Genomic DNA, 15,000 nt, shown 5'->3' with positions numbered 1-15,000 from the left:
AGGTGTGATTTCCAGCCCAGGTGCTGTGTAAGATCAGAGTTTTAAGCTGTACGAGATGTAACCTTTCTGTGGCCCGGGGCTAGGCACAGCTTTTTCATTTTCACTCCCATCCTGCAGTTTCACCCCTGCTGTTGTTCCATTCATAACATGCTGAATGACACGATGATCGCAGAAGTTGAAGCAACTTGTCCTCTGAGGAGCTGCATTTACTGGAGGTGTTTTAGCGGCCCCGCTGGTGACATAATGTTTCCGTGAGCGGCTCCTTACTAATTCCAGAGCAACGAGCCGGTTGTAAAGGTCTATTTGTGGTATGCTGGATATGTTTTTTTTTTTTTTTTTTTTTACCCAGAGGGGAGTTTAAAGCATACTTAAAGAGATTTGTGTCATCCAGTCATTCTGATCTCTCTGACTTCCAGAGGTTTGTGTAGTGTGCATGTGATTGTTTGCTTGCTCTTGTGTGTGTTCATATGTGGGTCATTGCAGTCAGCTGTGGATATCTGTTGCCAACTTCCACGATTAGGATTAGAAGTACATACAATAGCAGAATGTTATTTCTTTGGACATTTGTGCAGTGAAAACACTTGAAGCCCTGAACGAGCTCTGTCCACACTGGTGTCATGAACTTTTATCTGCATGCAAACTCTTTAGAAAGCCTCTAAGAGATAATAAATGGTAAAAGTAAACACGCCACAATGCCCCACTTCCCGTTTCAGCTTTTGTTTTCCCTCCACCCTTCCAGGGTCCATGTATAGCACTGGGTGTAACCTTTCTTCAGGGAGACTTCAACCCCTATAAATCTTTCTGTGTTTGCTGCAGGTGACTCAGGCCTCCAAGGTGTGGGGAGAGGTACCTCTGCCAGAGGACTTGGAGGCGGAGAAAGATGTCAAGGCGTCCCAGAGCTTGCTGGACGACGACGAGGACTTTGCCGCTGATGAGGCCTCAGGAGGTGGGCCACAAGCCACAGCAACAGCTGCCCCTAATTCATGGGAGATGTTTTTCATAATGCGTCCCTTACATTGTTAACCCATCCCAAAATTTAAAATGAAGGAGTGACTCTCAGAGACACGTAATTAGACACTTATTTTGATGATTTCATCCTACATATGAACACTAACTTGCAGGATTTATGCTGTACAAGAACAATCTCGCGCCCCTGCACATTTTATGTTCTACTTGTTACATAGTGCTTGTGTTTTTTTTTCTGGCTTTGAACCTGCACATTGACCATATCCCCGAACTTCTGTTTCTGTCTCCACAGATCTGCCCAGTGGAGAGGATGATGGAAGCACACCATGGCCGCCGGTCTCTGAGAGCACAAGTAAGGGACAAGAAAATCAAGTGAATCCAACAATTTGCTGTGACAGATTTTGTTTATGTGTGGTAGATCACTCAGCCCTCTAAAGCTCCCCCATCTGTGACTTTGACTTCAGTGGCTGGTTGCAGTGTGTGTGTGTGTGTGTTGCAGTGTGTGATTTCTGTGTGTGCCTGAATGATGATGCCTTCACATCCTGCTGCACCCTCTCCTCCCTCCTCGCCAGAGTCTGGTGGTCATAACACAGGGCTTCAGCTTTGTCTTTGAGACATAAACATCTCCTCTCCTCTTTCATCTTTTAAACCGACAGCAGAGGTGGCAGCACAATAAGATACATGAAAGCCCGATGAACAATAAAAGCTACAGCGGAGCACCTCTGTTTTGCGGTCCACTCACTAATGTCATTTTTTTCCAGCCCCCCCTTATTTTCTGTAGACTTGAAAAGCATTTATATGCAGGCATCCCACTATATCACATCCCATAGTACCGGGGGAAAAATATTTAAATAACGTATTAAACTTTGCACGAAGGGTCTAACTCTTTAATCTTGCCTGGGGTTTGCGGCTGCTTGTTACGCTTCTGGTCTTGGTCCGTTTGTCTTGTCTTTGCCGTCTGTAGATTTCTTTTTATTGCAGACAGCAAAACAACTAAGAGTTGCTGTCAATTGACTTTTTCATTGAATATGTCTGCATGCTACTTGGCCTCAGCCACCTAGGATGCCTGAAGAATATCAACTGGTTTGCCTGTCTGTTTTAGATGGCGATTAATTGTCATACGAATAATTGCGGTCAATGATTTAATTCTGTTCATTTTATGCCACTATTATATTTTATGCCTAGAAACAGTTTAATATACATACAGTACACCTTATGAAGAATAAGAGCCATTCATTGGCAATAAGCTTTGAAACATGTAAATAAAAATCACATTTCTGCTTGCCTTTTTAGGCTTTGTTAACTTAACTTGCCTCAAACAGCTAATTGAAAACACACTTTTTGTTCAACATTTCTAACACTAGCCAGGTTTCTGTCCACACGAATTTTGACCAAATTTACAGAAAATCCACAAAAGAATGTAAAAGGTCAGGTTCCTTGAGATAAACAGTCGGTGCTAATTCTCCACTCAGGGGTCGTTAAACCATAGTAGAAGAAGGGGGTGCAATCAGATGCCGTCATTAAAAGTGCATCAGTCAAACCTCTAACGATGTGGGAATAATGATGAAATATGAGATTTCTGTTGAGATGAATGGAAACGATTCTGACGATTATGCAAAACGACAACAGTCAGCTCAAACAATCGGGACCAGGCCATTATGTAATAATCGACAGGGGCTTATCAACTGGTAATAGATTAACTGAAGGGACTAATGCTGATGCTCAACTACAGCTGGATTTATGCTTGACACACAGGATTAACAGGAGTCACATTGCACAACCCTGATTCCAAAAAAGTTGGGACGCTGCGTAAAATATGAATGAAGCAGAATGTGATAATTTGCTGATCCTTTTGGACATGAACTCAACTGAAAACAGCACAAAGACAATATATTTAATGTTTTACCTCATCAACTCTATTGATTTTTCTAAAAATATATGCTCATTCTGTTTGTTTCTCATTCTTACAGTATTCTAGTTTTTAATTTTATTTCTTATTCTTCTTATTTCTGTTTCATATTCTTATTCTTATTCTCACAAGCGAGGATGGGGCGAGGTTCACCAACACTTATCAACCACTGTAGGTAAACACAGTAGATATCTAGATATCTACAGCATATGTTTTGATTTATAGTCCAGCATCAGATTTGACCCCGCTGAGGGCCGTGAAGTCGCCACGTTTACATCCTGTCATTCGCTTTGTGTCAGGCAGAAGGTCTGCAGTTCAGATGGCTTTGCGAGACATGTGCTAATGAGAGGGCCAACACTGCTGGTTAATGATGTCTTCACTGTCAATAATCACCACAGGCATCAGAAACCTGACAGAGAAAACACGAGTAGCCCCTGCAGACCAGTCACAGTTCTTGCAGTCCCCATGTGGTGTCTCGTTAGTCGCCGTAGTCCCAACATGTAGTTACAGTAGCCACAAAGCTGCAGGGGCTGCGCCGTAACCCCTTAAGGCACAACTGTAAGTCCAGCTTATCACCTGACACCACGTTCAGCAAAGTCCTATTATCATTTGGTGCACATCTCTAGGTTATGCACTTTTAGAGAGTGTTTTCCTGTTTATAAGCAATTTTAGGCCGGTCTCAAATATCATACCTGTCTCTCCTCCGCACAGGAAATTGATTTACCAAAGCAGATAAATGTCAGTGTCCTGAGAGGTCACATCATTTCCCTTCTTATTAAAGACAAAGGTCTGGTAATAGCTGCTGCTCCTTATTTTGTCTTTGGTGCCAGGCGCCGGCGCTCAGGTTCGCGGCGCTGATTACGTCATGGCAGAATAATTGTTTTGGTAGCAGCACTGCGAGCTGACATCAGAGCCGCGGCACATAGCATCATGTGCCTCGCTCACAGAAATAGCACTGCTGTGAGGCCTCGCTGAATTTCGATAGTTAAAGGAGCCAGAGGAGCTTTTAACACGGTTGACATTAATGCGTGTGCTGTTGGCAGCATGTGATTGTGACGGCTTAATGAGGTTTAACTGAAGGTTGAGTCGCAGCGTATTAATGAAGAAAATATTCAGTTAATTCTGACAAGGATCGATCAATTGAGGCAAACTTCGCAGATCATTTCAGCCGTTGAAGGTTTTATTTCAACCTCCTGCAGCAAACCTGAGGTTGTTTTGAAGTGCGGGTGCCCTCGGGTCAGAGTCAGGTTGGCAGATGCAAATGTACAAAAAGAATGTAAAACTCATAGAACACGAAGCGAGTTTGCACCTTGTTGACAGTACAGGATGGGAAAATATTTCTGTTCATGTGCTCACATTTTGCGCCGACAAACATCCACCATTACTTCGGTTTATTGCTTCTGTTTCCATAAACGTCCCAGCTTTCGTAACCACATAAAGGTCAATGTTGCTTTAATGTGGCAATTAAATAGCAGGCTGAGATTATGCAGTACTTTCTTTTATAGTCTTATCTCAAAGGTGGCTAGACATTTGCATTCTGCACAGTGTGATCATGGTGCTGTGATTGGAGAAGACAGACTGTTTCCATATATAGATCTGAGCACGACAGCAATGGGAAGGAAATTCGGTTTCCTGCGCTGAATGCTGAGTGCTTTTCTGAGTGACTCTGTCCTGTTGGCTGCCCAGGCTGCTCACCCAAGCCTCTGCCTTCCTTCCCCCTCCACTGCTTTAAAGTGGGATACGTAGGTGGCACAGTTGTCCCATTATGCCTTGTATCCTGTTGTGTTACATTTTACCGATGGTGAAGGAATTCCCATTTCCTGATGTCTCCGCCTCGTCCACTGAAGCTGTGAAAAAACATCTGGAGCCTAAACTGTTGTTGAGATGAGGCTATTTTAAACCCTCTTTTGTCCATTGTTGCGCTTCGTCCCCACTAATCATAGTCACCAATCGTCTCTGGAGATATGGAGTTGTTGGAGTTGCGTCCCATGTCCTCCTCGTAACCTCTCGTCTTGACCTCAGATCCCTGAAGAGATTTCTGGGAGACAAACTCCATCTCATCTCATCTGTGAGAGCCGTTCCTTGTTCCACTGGCTCCATTACAGACATTCCCATTGCACCAAGGATATTAGCCACTTTGTTTAGAAACCAAAGAAACAAAGGTTAGCATGTCCACTTAGTAATGGCGATGATGGTTGCCTGGTGAGGGTCTGCTGGGGTTAAATTCTTCCCAGTGCTAATTCTGGACGAAAAGCTTGAGAACTCATAGACTAGAAGTTCCCAAAAGTGGGCGCCCCAGCACCCCGCCTCGAAGGCCAGCAAAGGGTGCTGCAAGATTTATCCATCTGATTGTTTATTTGTCTGTTTTCAACATTTAATTGCATTAAAAAGTGAAGCAACCGCATTTTATGACAGTTTTCAAACATTTCACAGCAGAAGAAATAAGCAGTATGCATCAGTTGTCATAGTGACGCAGCTCCTTTTGCAGGCTCAGAAATTGTAACCATCAGAGCAAGTGATGGAAAGATTTGTCAGTGCAAACAAACCTCAAATAAATGCTGATACATCCCGGTCTTCAACACGATCCTGCCGGCCAAACGAACTGCTGCTTCACAATGGACATAAATCATTTAAACATTAAACACTGCGCATTTGGTCAGAACCCAAACTAGACTAAATGTTTAAATTGCGACCATATGCAGCATAGAAAAGAACATTAATTGTGTTTCTTGTCAAATAAACTGTGATTTACTCCACGCTCTGTGACATGGTTTTTTTTTTGGATTAAACGTGGTGTTTCTCAGTTGATTCAGGGGAAGGATGAGCAGAGAGTTTGTGTTGTGTGTCCTTGATCCACCGGGACAAGAGCGAAGGCCGACTCACAGACAGGTCGCAGCCTCAGCTGGGCCGATCACATCGATTGATGGTGGGGGCCTGCTGAAAAAACACAACCCAGGTTCATATTCTTCTACCTCTAGAGGAGAACAGATGTTGCAGCATAAGTGGACAATACATCAGGGTAATGTAGCCTGTCTGTCAGTTTGGCCCGGGCAGTGGACAGGCTGCAGCCGGGCCACCCACTCAGTATTTCTGCCTTTTTCATGGGCAGTTTGTGTGTTTCAGTGGCACTGCCTCTGTGTGTGTTTGCATGTGTGTGTCATAGACTACGCAGGGTTACGAGTGCCGGCAGCTGCAGTTATTTTGGTGAGGTCTTTGTTGTTGCACTGCTGGGGGCCCTCAAGGTGGTCACACACTGACCTTTGAGTACAGGAGAAACTCGCCCCACATTATAATCAGATGACTTACCTCCATTTCTAAACAGTTTACTGTCAGTGCGACTGTGTACAATTCACTTCAGGCGGGCATTGTTCCAAAAGCCTGCAGCTGATTGGTCTTAGTCACTGACTTGAGCCTTGTTGCTGCACCAAACCCCATGATGCCGCACTTTGTTGTACCAATAACAAGCGTGTTGCCTTGGAGAACTGGCCTGTGCCGCTCCTCTTCAGGAAAGCGATGTTGGGAGTTTCGTTGAAGCAGAGCACGTGCGGCTGTTCGAATGATCATTTTTCCCTCTCGCCAGTGTCAAGGACAGGCCTGTAACCAATACATCTGTTTATTTTGACGACCTTCGCGATAATCTGTGCCGCAGCAGAAGAGAGTACCTTAAATTGGAGAAAAAGAAAATGGCTTGTTGTGTTATAAAACAATTTCTGAATTACAAGTTGTGGTTGTTGGCAGGGTCTTCAGTTGTCCTCTAGTTTTTCCCAGATATGAGAGTTTATTTGACTTGGTCAGTGGTTTCCTGCTTAAACCCCAGAGAGCGTCCATATCAAATGATGCCTCTTCTGGGATTTGTGAAACTGTTCTGTAGGATCATATATTCAGTGCATGTGCTTACTTACTATATAACTCTTAATTATATAGGTAAGACGTCTATATTTGCAAAGTTACTGTGTCTTTGTTTCAGTCATTGCTCATGGCTCCTAATGAAGCTGTGACTGACTCTCACTCCCATTCTGACAAGGATCACAACATATCTGCAGCCTTTGAAGTAGCGGATATTTATTAGCTTTAATTAGACTGGGTCAGTGTTCTTGGGGGAGACCGTAGATGGTTTGGGTAGGGCAAGTTTTCAGTCGACCGTTTCCTGGCTGGACTTTGTAGGCTTTAGGCCCGGTTGGCAGTATTCAGCTCTGTTTACCTGCTCTCCGCCTGACTGTCGCACCCTGCAGCCATCAACTTTTTCTAAATTTCCTCTCCTCTAAGAGACATGCCACAACTACAGTAATGTTTTTTGTATGCGCAGCTGTAAAACAGCTGGATCCAGCACACTTGCTTTATTATGAAGGACCTGTTGTTTGCTGCTGCCTGCAGTGGTTTATGGCGTGGACTCATTGGATCGGAGTATGGAAATCTGTCTTGTAAGCACAGTCATAGTGTTAATTGTTAAATACAATTTCTACAAGATAACGTAGTCCCCTTTTTCTTGAAAGACTGTGAACAGATTTTCTGTAAACCTGTGTTATAAAATCAACCTTTGCACAAGGTTCCTCTTAAACAACCCACCGAGAGGCCTCCTCAGTTGACATTTCACAGCTTGTCCTGCGATGTAACTGCATCCAAAGCAGTGGAAGAATGAATGAGTCACCACAAAGCAGAACATGGTCACTGTTGCCTGTGCCAGTGCAGAGGGCTCAACTTTTGGTTACAGAAAATGGTTATAATGGTGCTCAGTTCTTTCCATTTAGGAGGGAAAACAGGAAGCAGCTCCTCCCTGCGGCACTGCAGAGCCCCAGGGTGGATGTGAAGAAATGCGAAGAGCAGCGCGTGTAAGTGTGCATTTGGTTCGTAGGATATCCTCTGAATCTGAAGAGGGGTCACTTCCAAAGAGACGCCCTCTGTCCTTTTCCTTGACGCTGTCATGCAAGCAGACATCCTCGTGTGTTTCCAGACAGACACTGCTTGGAGTCATTAGTAAACAAAAACCCACAGGATCCATCGAGCACGACTGTCCACAGCCTGTGGATGGTAATGATTAGTGGGACAGTTGACTGTCTGAACTGACATGAACACATCAATGAAAACGTTTCTTGCTGTTGTCTTGATTGTTCTTGTGTTTGTTTCTCTGCTGTTTTTTTTCCCACACGTTTAGAGAAATGCTCTTTTTACTGTACGTTTTAACTATGACCATCTCAGTGACCTTTCCTGATTTCTGTTTCTGTGACGACCATTTTGGCGACTCTCTTTCTGATTGTCACTTTCTATTTTCTCTCCTCGCTTCCAATCATTTCCTTTCAAACTGTCCTGAAACTTTAACCTCTCTGCACCTGCCTGGCTAACTCGATCCTCCTCCCCGGTCCTTGTGTCGCTTTTCCCGTTTGATCCTTGGCCTCCGGCTCCTGTTTGTGCCCCGTCGACCTCTGTGCCACGTCTCTTCCCCCTGTCTCTTGCTCCTTGCTCCTCTCATTGCCTGCCATAGCACACTGGTTGGACTCATCATATCTGGGGAACATACAGAGCCCAGTCGAGCCAGACTACAGTAAGTCCTCAAGCCCTTCCTTCTTTTTTAAGCTGCGGTTTCTCTCCTCTCTTGTCTTTGGCACACTCTCCTGTCACCTGCTCTTCTCAGTTATGCACTCTCATTTCCAAACACACTCTCAGATAACATTCCAAGGAAGACTAAGCTTGGGCATGCAGTGTTTGAGTCCAGCGAGTCTGTTTTTTCAAGTGTCTCGCAGGCGTCTCCCAGTGTTTTCTGGTGCCAGCGGAAAATGATGGGGTTGTTCCATCCAGTAATACTCTCATTCATCACACTCGAGTGACAACACTTGCATTTCCAGCCGAAAACATCTTCATAAAGATATGTTGGAATCGCACACGGTGTTCATGTTTGTGGGCAGCCAACGCTTGCAAAAATGTCTTCCGCGGTTTAATTTGAAAAGTGCTTTTTGTAATTTCAGCCTCATGCAGATGGTCCCAATGATACGAACCATCTGCTTTTTAGAATTGCTACAGCATGAGTGTAAAAAAAAGTGCTTTTTTTAAAAAAAAAAAAAACAATGCTGGTTTTTGATGCTTGCATTGCAAGCCGTGGGAGAGCACAACAGGTCAAGCTTAACAGTGAAGCCTGAAGTTGTGCCAAAGAGTTCCCCAGAGGGCAGTAAGAGTGCTTGGAGACAGAGTTGTTTGGCTGGCCACCAGCAAAAGGGTTAAGTAGCAGGGGTCCTGTCTACATGACATAAGCTGATAAAGAGAATGAAAAGAATATATCACAGTAAGGGAGAGAGAGATTTAGAAAGACTGAGATAGGAGAGACAAAGAAAAGAAAGGGAAAACATGTTTTATTAATGTTATTTGATTGGATAGATGAGGCAATGTGGTTTGGACCTTGTTCTTATAGATTCTGCCTCACTCCCTCTCTAAATGGCCCGGGCAGTGCTGGGCCGATGCCGTGGGCGCTGCCTTGGGGGTTGAAGGTCAAACCCAATGCGGCTTGGCTTTAAAGGCCAGGCTGGGCTCGCTGCTCAATCAAGTCTTTGTCTTCTACATAGGCCTCTATGGGTTCAGAGGGGGCCCATTGCACAAAGCCGCCACAGTTCTCCTGAACAGCTTTAATAGCTAAATAAGTTTGTGAATTAAGAATGAGGAATGCCCCTTTTTTTTCATCCCACCCGTCATGTCTGCACTCTGACAGTTTCATCACTCTTGATGGTAGCGGTGCCTGACTAGGGGATTCCCCCCCCCCGCTGCAAGCAGTGAGTGATGCACAGGAGAATGGGTCTTGGAGTAAAGGAGCCGCTCGTTAGCAGCAGGGCACAACCCGGCGCACTAATCAAAGGATCTCCGCCGGCGGCGGTCCCGCACTCGCCGGCCTGTAACGTCAAAGCGGCAAGCTCAGAGCGAGTTGGGGCTACGGGCTGCTGTTGACCTGGCGGCGAGTACCCACTCAAGTGATTAGATTATATGCGGGTCAAATGAGGCACTTTGATGACTAACTTTGATGTTTCTAGTCTTCTGGCTCCACATTCAAGCCTAACAATCAATCCTACAAGTCTGACAGCAACAGTCTGCAAAGCAGGCATTCAGGCACCCTGCCAGCCTGTGCTAAAGCCTGCAGTTCTGTCATTACATGTTCACCTCACTGCATGTTTTCATAGGCACCGCTTAGTTTACTTTGTCATAAATGAGGCCTTTCCTCACCAGGAATGGGATGTCTTGTTGTGCCAGTGCTGTGGGTAAGGAAAGAGAATTTGCTGTTTAAACAGGACAGCGTTCACAGCCAAGGCTCAGGCAGTGGAGCATAAGGCAGCAAGTTCCCACACAGGCTTGTAACAGGGAACACACAGCCTGAGTGTGACGCACAAAATCCTTAACTTTTAATTAAGTAGTTCCTGGTAAGCATGATAAATGTCTGCTGTCAGTGTCCACATGTCTGGTGATATTTAATCAAAGGAGAAGGGAAAGGGAGGAAATGATGTGTGTGTGTGTGCGTAGGTGTTTTCTCTGCACACTGTATGTGTGCAGATTTATTGTTTTGCACATATTTGGGCATGCTTGTTTGCAACTAGAGGCTCAGCAGATGCCTCCTTAGAACATGACTCTTTGCTTTTGGCATGGCAAGTTGCATCTGACTGCAAGAAACAGTACAAATATTGACTTCCTCCCTAAACTCACACTGCCAGTCTGAAATCAGAGGCTGGCAGGCCTGTCCTAACAAAGTGCTGGCAGGAGTGTGAGATCGGGGCACCCTGCGGGCCTGGGCTATTTTAAGTTTCATGGGCCAAGCCTGTGACATTGGAATCATAATAATACAGCCGACATTTTTGTTGATAATGAGTTACTCATATAGTTCATAAAGATGTTTTATACAGGTAGTTATATATAGAATTTGACAATGTTTGCAAAGTTGAAGAATCAATCAGTTGAATTATTGTTTTGGCATAGTTCTGTAAAAGTTGGGATAAACGTCATAAAGCTCAAAAGTCAACACAACTTAGGAAACAGTCGATCCTGTAAAATGCAGAGCTTCTGAGATGTGGAAGTGAAAATGGCACTGATATGCCAGAAGTGGAGTTTGTGTCACTGGTTGCCTGCCATGCATTTAAATGAATCAGCATGACATCATGATGCATGTCCTGTCCTGTCCCACATATGTGGCAGATGGGTGGAGTGTTTCGTGTGCAGTGCAAGGAGAGAAGAGAAGAGAAGAGAATTACAAAAAGACTTCAAACTTTGTCTTTTTTTGTCCTCGTGATTAGAGGGTGAAGGTCAGGCACCGTGTAGGAACTTTCTGGGCCTTTATCAAGGACGCTTCAGCAGAGGCGGTGGACACGGTGGATGTAAAATTAACCAGCTGCTTGTAAGGTTTTGAAAGTGAATCAGTTTACATGAAAAAAAAAAAACGTGGGATGACCCCATTTCACTTGGCACTCCAAGCAAGCCAGAGACAAAGGGATATAATTGCTTCTGTGTGGTTCATGTCTGAATAGGTTCCACTAGTTGACCTTTATGTTTAATGACCGATCAGACCAGTTAACATAGCCTCTCTGTAGAGCATTGATACACCAGGCGGCCCCCTCCGCTGCTCTCCTGCCTGCCTGCCTGATGTGTTTGACATGGTGCATGCGGGGGGAATGTTGAGGCCCCCTTCCACAGTCATCCACAGAGGATTTTCTTCTTCTTCCTCTGCAGCCGCTGGCACAGTAGTGAAGCTGACTCAAACTCCCACTCACCTTCCAACTCTCTGATATCATCAGCGTTCAATCAGGATGTCTGGTGCAAACTCACGGCCTTGCTATCTCGGCTCTTATCTACGTACTGCGCGCTTGAATGTTTGCATTGATTAGGTTTCGGACAGCGTGCTCAGTTCTGCCTTGGCAACAAAGGGGCTTTCTCAGCATCAGTCTGCCACTGTCTGTCGGGGGTTTGTGTCCATGTCCGTGGCACATACAGAGAGGAAGACGAGCACTTGATACTGTAATTTCATGGTTTTATTTGAGTGTGTGGGCGAGAGCGTGCCCGTGTCAGCGTGTGCATCGTGTTCGGGCCTATGTGCGGTGCAACGCTGCAGTGCTCGGTTTTAGCACAGACCCGACCATAATTGAGATATGGAAATAGACGCCATAATTTGTATGTGGCTCTCATTGAAGCCACAGTCATGCTTTTCAGTTTTTACTTTCAGAAGCATTCAACCAAAGGCTTTCCTAAGGGAAATCATTCCCAAACAGTATCCCATATCACATTGTCTTTAATAAACTTCACAGCTTGAGTCTGGCTTATAATACCTAAACCCGGCAACAGATGGACATTAGCGCTGAGCCTGTGGTCGTTGTGTGTTACTTTGTGGTTTAGCTGACGGATTCCCCTCCCGTGTCTGTGTTTCTAGTTTATTACAGAGCTCTCGTCAACTTCACCGACTCCCTGGTCTACGGCCCCGAGCTCGAGGACATCTTCTCACCGGCCTTTAATGAGATCTCTGAAGCAGTGGTGGACACGGTACGTCCTCCTCTCACAGGATAAACTCTACCGAATAATAGCCATGTACAGTACGCTAAGGCTACCTTATAAGGCTCAGGCATGCTATTTATGACTCGCTTTTTTTTTCTTTTAAGTGTGTGTGACCCTATATCTGAAAATAAAACACAGGCTTGTTTATTTCAGCTTAACAGAGTCTGGTTTTCCTTCCACAGCTGGAGTCAGACTACAACAGGATTCCAGGTGTCCAGACAGTCAGCGTGGTCCTCATTAAGTAAGAACACAGATCCTTTAAATCACATCTTCTGACACCCAAAGTAGATACCCTGCAGCTGTGTGCTGCTGCTGCTGCTGTGTGGGTGTCTTACTCTGGCCAGGTGATTCTTCTTTTCATTTTTCCAAACTGCTGAAGGCTGACAGTGTAGGCCTGCAGTCAGTGATTCATCAGCAACGAGTACTTTCCCCAGGGAGCATCCAAAGGGAAACCTTACCTCTAAAGAGCTTTCCTGTTTAACCATCTGCAGTGAGCGCCACACAGACTCTGTAGCCTCACCAGGCTTTTCTTGCCTCTTTGCAGGAAGATGATAAGAGAGGATGGCGTGGACGTATTTGTGGAGTTGGACGTGGGCTCTGACTACAACAGCAACGATGAACAGATCCGCAGCGTGCTGTACAACGTGGTGAAGGAGGGAGCCATTGCTTCCTATGTCACGTCAGTCCAGGGCTTCCAGTTCAGACGGCTCGGGGAAGGTAAGATCTCAGCAAAGAGGAACGCCGGCGGTCACAGTTGTGACGCGACTGACGCCGTGACACGAGAGTTTGCTGTAGGTTTACAGCAAAATTAAAGCCTGCCAGAGCGGGAGGCAGCGTCCTTAACATTTCCCTCTGGTTTCTAGCTCAACCTCTGCCTCCGGTGGAGCCTATAGCAGTGCCAGGTTTGTACTGTGCCATGTCTGCTGCATGGCGACTGAGCCGACTGTCCTGTAGAAACTGTAGGATGACTGTAGTGTCTTTAGAAAGAGCAGTCGAGCACTTCCCGTCTTACGGTGTTGAAGTTTTACGTTGGCCTTTGACGTGTTCATGTATGTGGTCTGACGAATGTCTTGCATGGAGGCACCAGTAGACTTCTGGGTATGGTCCCTCAAGTCCAGTAGCGCACAGGGAATAAGAAGGACCTTTGCATGGCATGAGTTTGATTAGGAATGCAGTCGTTCACCGCGATCTCAATCAGCCCCTGATTCACACGAATACCACCAACTCCGTTCACAGGCATGGCACCTGATTCAGCAGGACAGGACAAGATAATGCCAACTTTGTCTTCAGTGTCATTGCTCAGATGATAGGGTTCCCATGTGTCCATCTAGTCTGTCTCGTCTTGTCTTGTGTGTCCATCCTAGTCTGTCTAGTCTTCTCTAGACTGTCAAGTCTGGTTTTAGTGTCTGCCTAGTTTGTCTTTGTAGTCTTTGTGTCTTTTCTGTAGATTGAGTGTGTGTGTGTGTGTGTGTGTGTGTGTGTCCAGTCTAGGCTGTGTCTCATCTAATCTGTATGTCTACTTTATCCTCTCTATCTAGTCTGGTTGTCTAGTTTACCTAGTCTAGTCCATCTAGTCCAGTCTGTGTCTAATGTAGTCTTCTAATCTAATGTCATCTGTTAAATCTAGTCTGTGTGTCCGTCTAGTCTGTCTATACAGTCGTTGTGTCTTGTGTAGTCTAATCTAGTCTTTTTGTCGACTCTATTTTGTGAGTCTAGTTTATTTTGCCTAGTGTAGTCTGTGAATCTATCATGTCTATCTAGTGTGTCTTGTCAGTCTAGTCGTGTTTGTTATCTACGTTAAAGCACCGAGTGGATTTTAACCCCAACAGAAAATTTAATGCAAAACAAGTATTTGCAAAAATGTGAGAATACCCTCAAGTGTCTGAAAGCACTCCCCTGATGACAGTCTGTCCAACATGCCTGAGTTACACTCACTGTAGAAACCTGATACCCGAGGGGCCCAGGACACTAGTGCCTCACCTCGCTTTGTTTTATTAGTGCAGTGATATGACATTAGTGTAGTGTAGTGTGTTGGCTGCACCCTAGCCTCGGCTTGCATGTCTTTGATCCTTCAACACCCCGCCCCCTCTTTCCCTCTGCATCTCTCTTAGTAACCCCCGGCATCAGACCCTGCATGCCAGATGAGCACAGGTGTGGTGATGGGACATGTATCCTGATGGAATACCTGTGTGACAACAGACCAGACTGCAGAGACATGAGTGATGAGACCAATTGTGGTGAGTGGCTTCAGCTTGGCCAGCCAGTTGTACCACAGCTGGCTGTAGCATGGGATAACGGCTGGATGTGCGATACGCTCACTTACGGTAACAGCTCAAAGTAACCCCTTTGCACATTTGCTGAGTTTAATCAGAGATTTGTTTTCACCATAAAATGGCCAGCTCCTCCAGTCTTTACGCCGCCTCCCACCACAACGGCCACCGTCAAGAAGCCCCCGCGCCCCCCCAGCCCACCCGGACCCTGCAGAGCGGATCAAGCCACATGCCAGAGCGGAGAGTGCATCCCACGAGACTACATCTGTGACGGAGAGAGGGACTGCTCGGACGGGAGCGACGAGTTCAGATGCGGTAAGTAACACAGCCTTGTGCACGTGCACGCTT

At 45.6% G+C, this 15,000-nt stretch overlaps 1 protein-coding gene across 5 annotated transcripts in view; it reads left to right on the top strand.

Annotated features, from left to right (window-relative positions):
* hspg2 (heparan sulfate proteoglycan 2) overlaps positions 1 to 15,000 on the top strand; it is a 94,401-nt gene that overhangs the window by 28,839 nt on the left and 50,562 nt on the right. For all 5 annotated transcript variants that reach the window (XM_041946741.1, XM_041946738.1, XM_041946740.1 and 2 more), the window contains exons 2-8: positions 817 to 946; positions 1,259 to 1,318; positions 12,261 to 12,370; positions 12,565 to 12,623; positions 12,927 to 13,099; positions 14,494 to 14,619; positions 14,782 to 14,967. In XM_041946741.1, coding sequence (XP_041802675.1) covers positions 817 to 946; positions 1,259 to 1,318; positions 12,261 to 12,370; positions 12,565 to 12,623; positions 12,927 to 13,099; positions 14,494 to 14,619; positions 14,782 to 14,967 — 844 coding nt within the window. The remainder of the gene's footprint in view (positions 1 to 816; positions 947 to 1,258; positions 1,319 to 12,260; positions 12,371 to 12,564; positions 12,624 to 12,926; positions 13,100 to 14,493; positions 14,620 to 14,781; positions 14,968 to 15,000) is intronic.

This window comes from Chelmon rostratus, chromosome 10 (genome assembly GCF_017976325.1).
Source record: "Chelmon rostratus isolate fCheRos1 chromosome 10, fCheRos1.pri, whole genome shotgun sequence".
In the NCBI taxonomy this organism is placed as follows: Eukaryota; Metazoa; Chordata; class Actinopteri; order Chaetodontiformes; family Chaetodontidae; genus Chelmon; species Chelmon rostratus.
The sequence above is the reverse complement of the archived record's forward strand: the minus strand, read 5'-3'. Positions and strand labels throughout refer to the sequence as shown.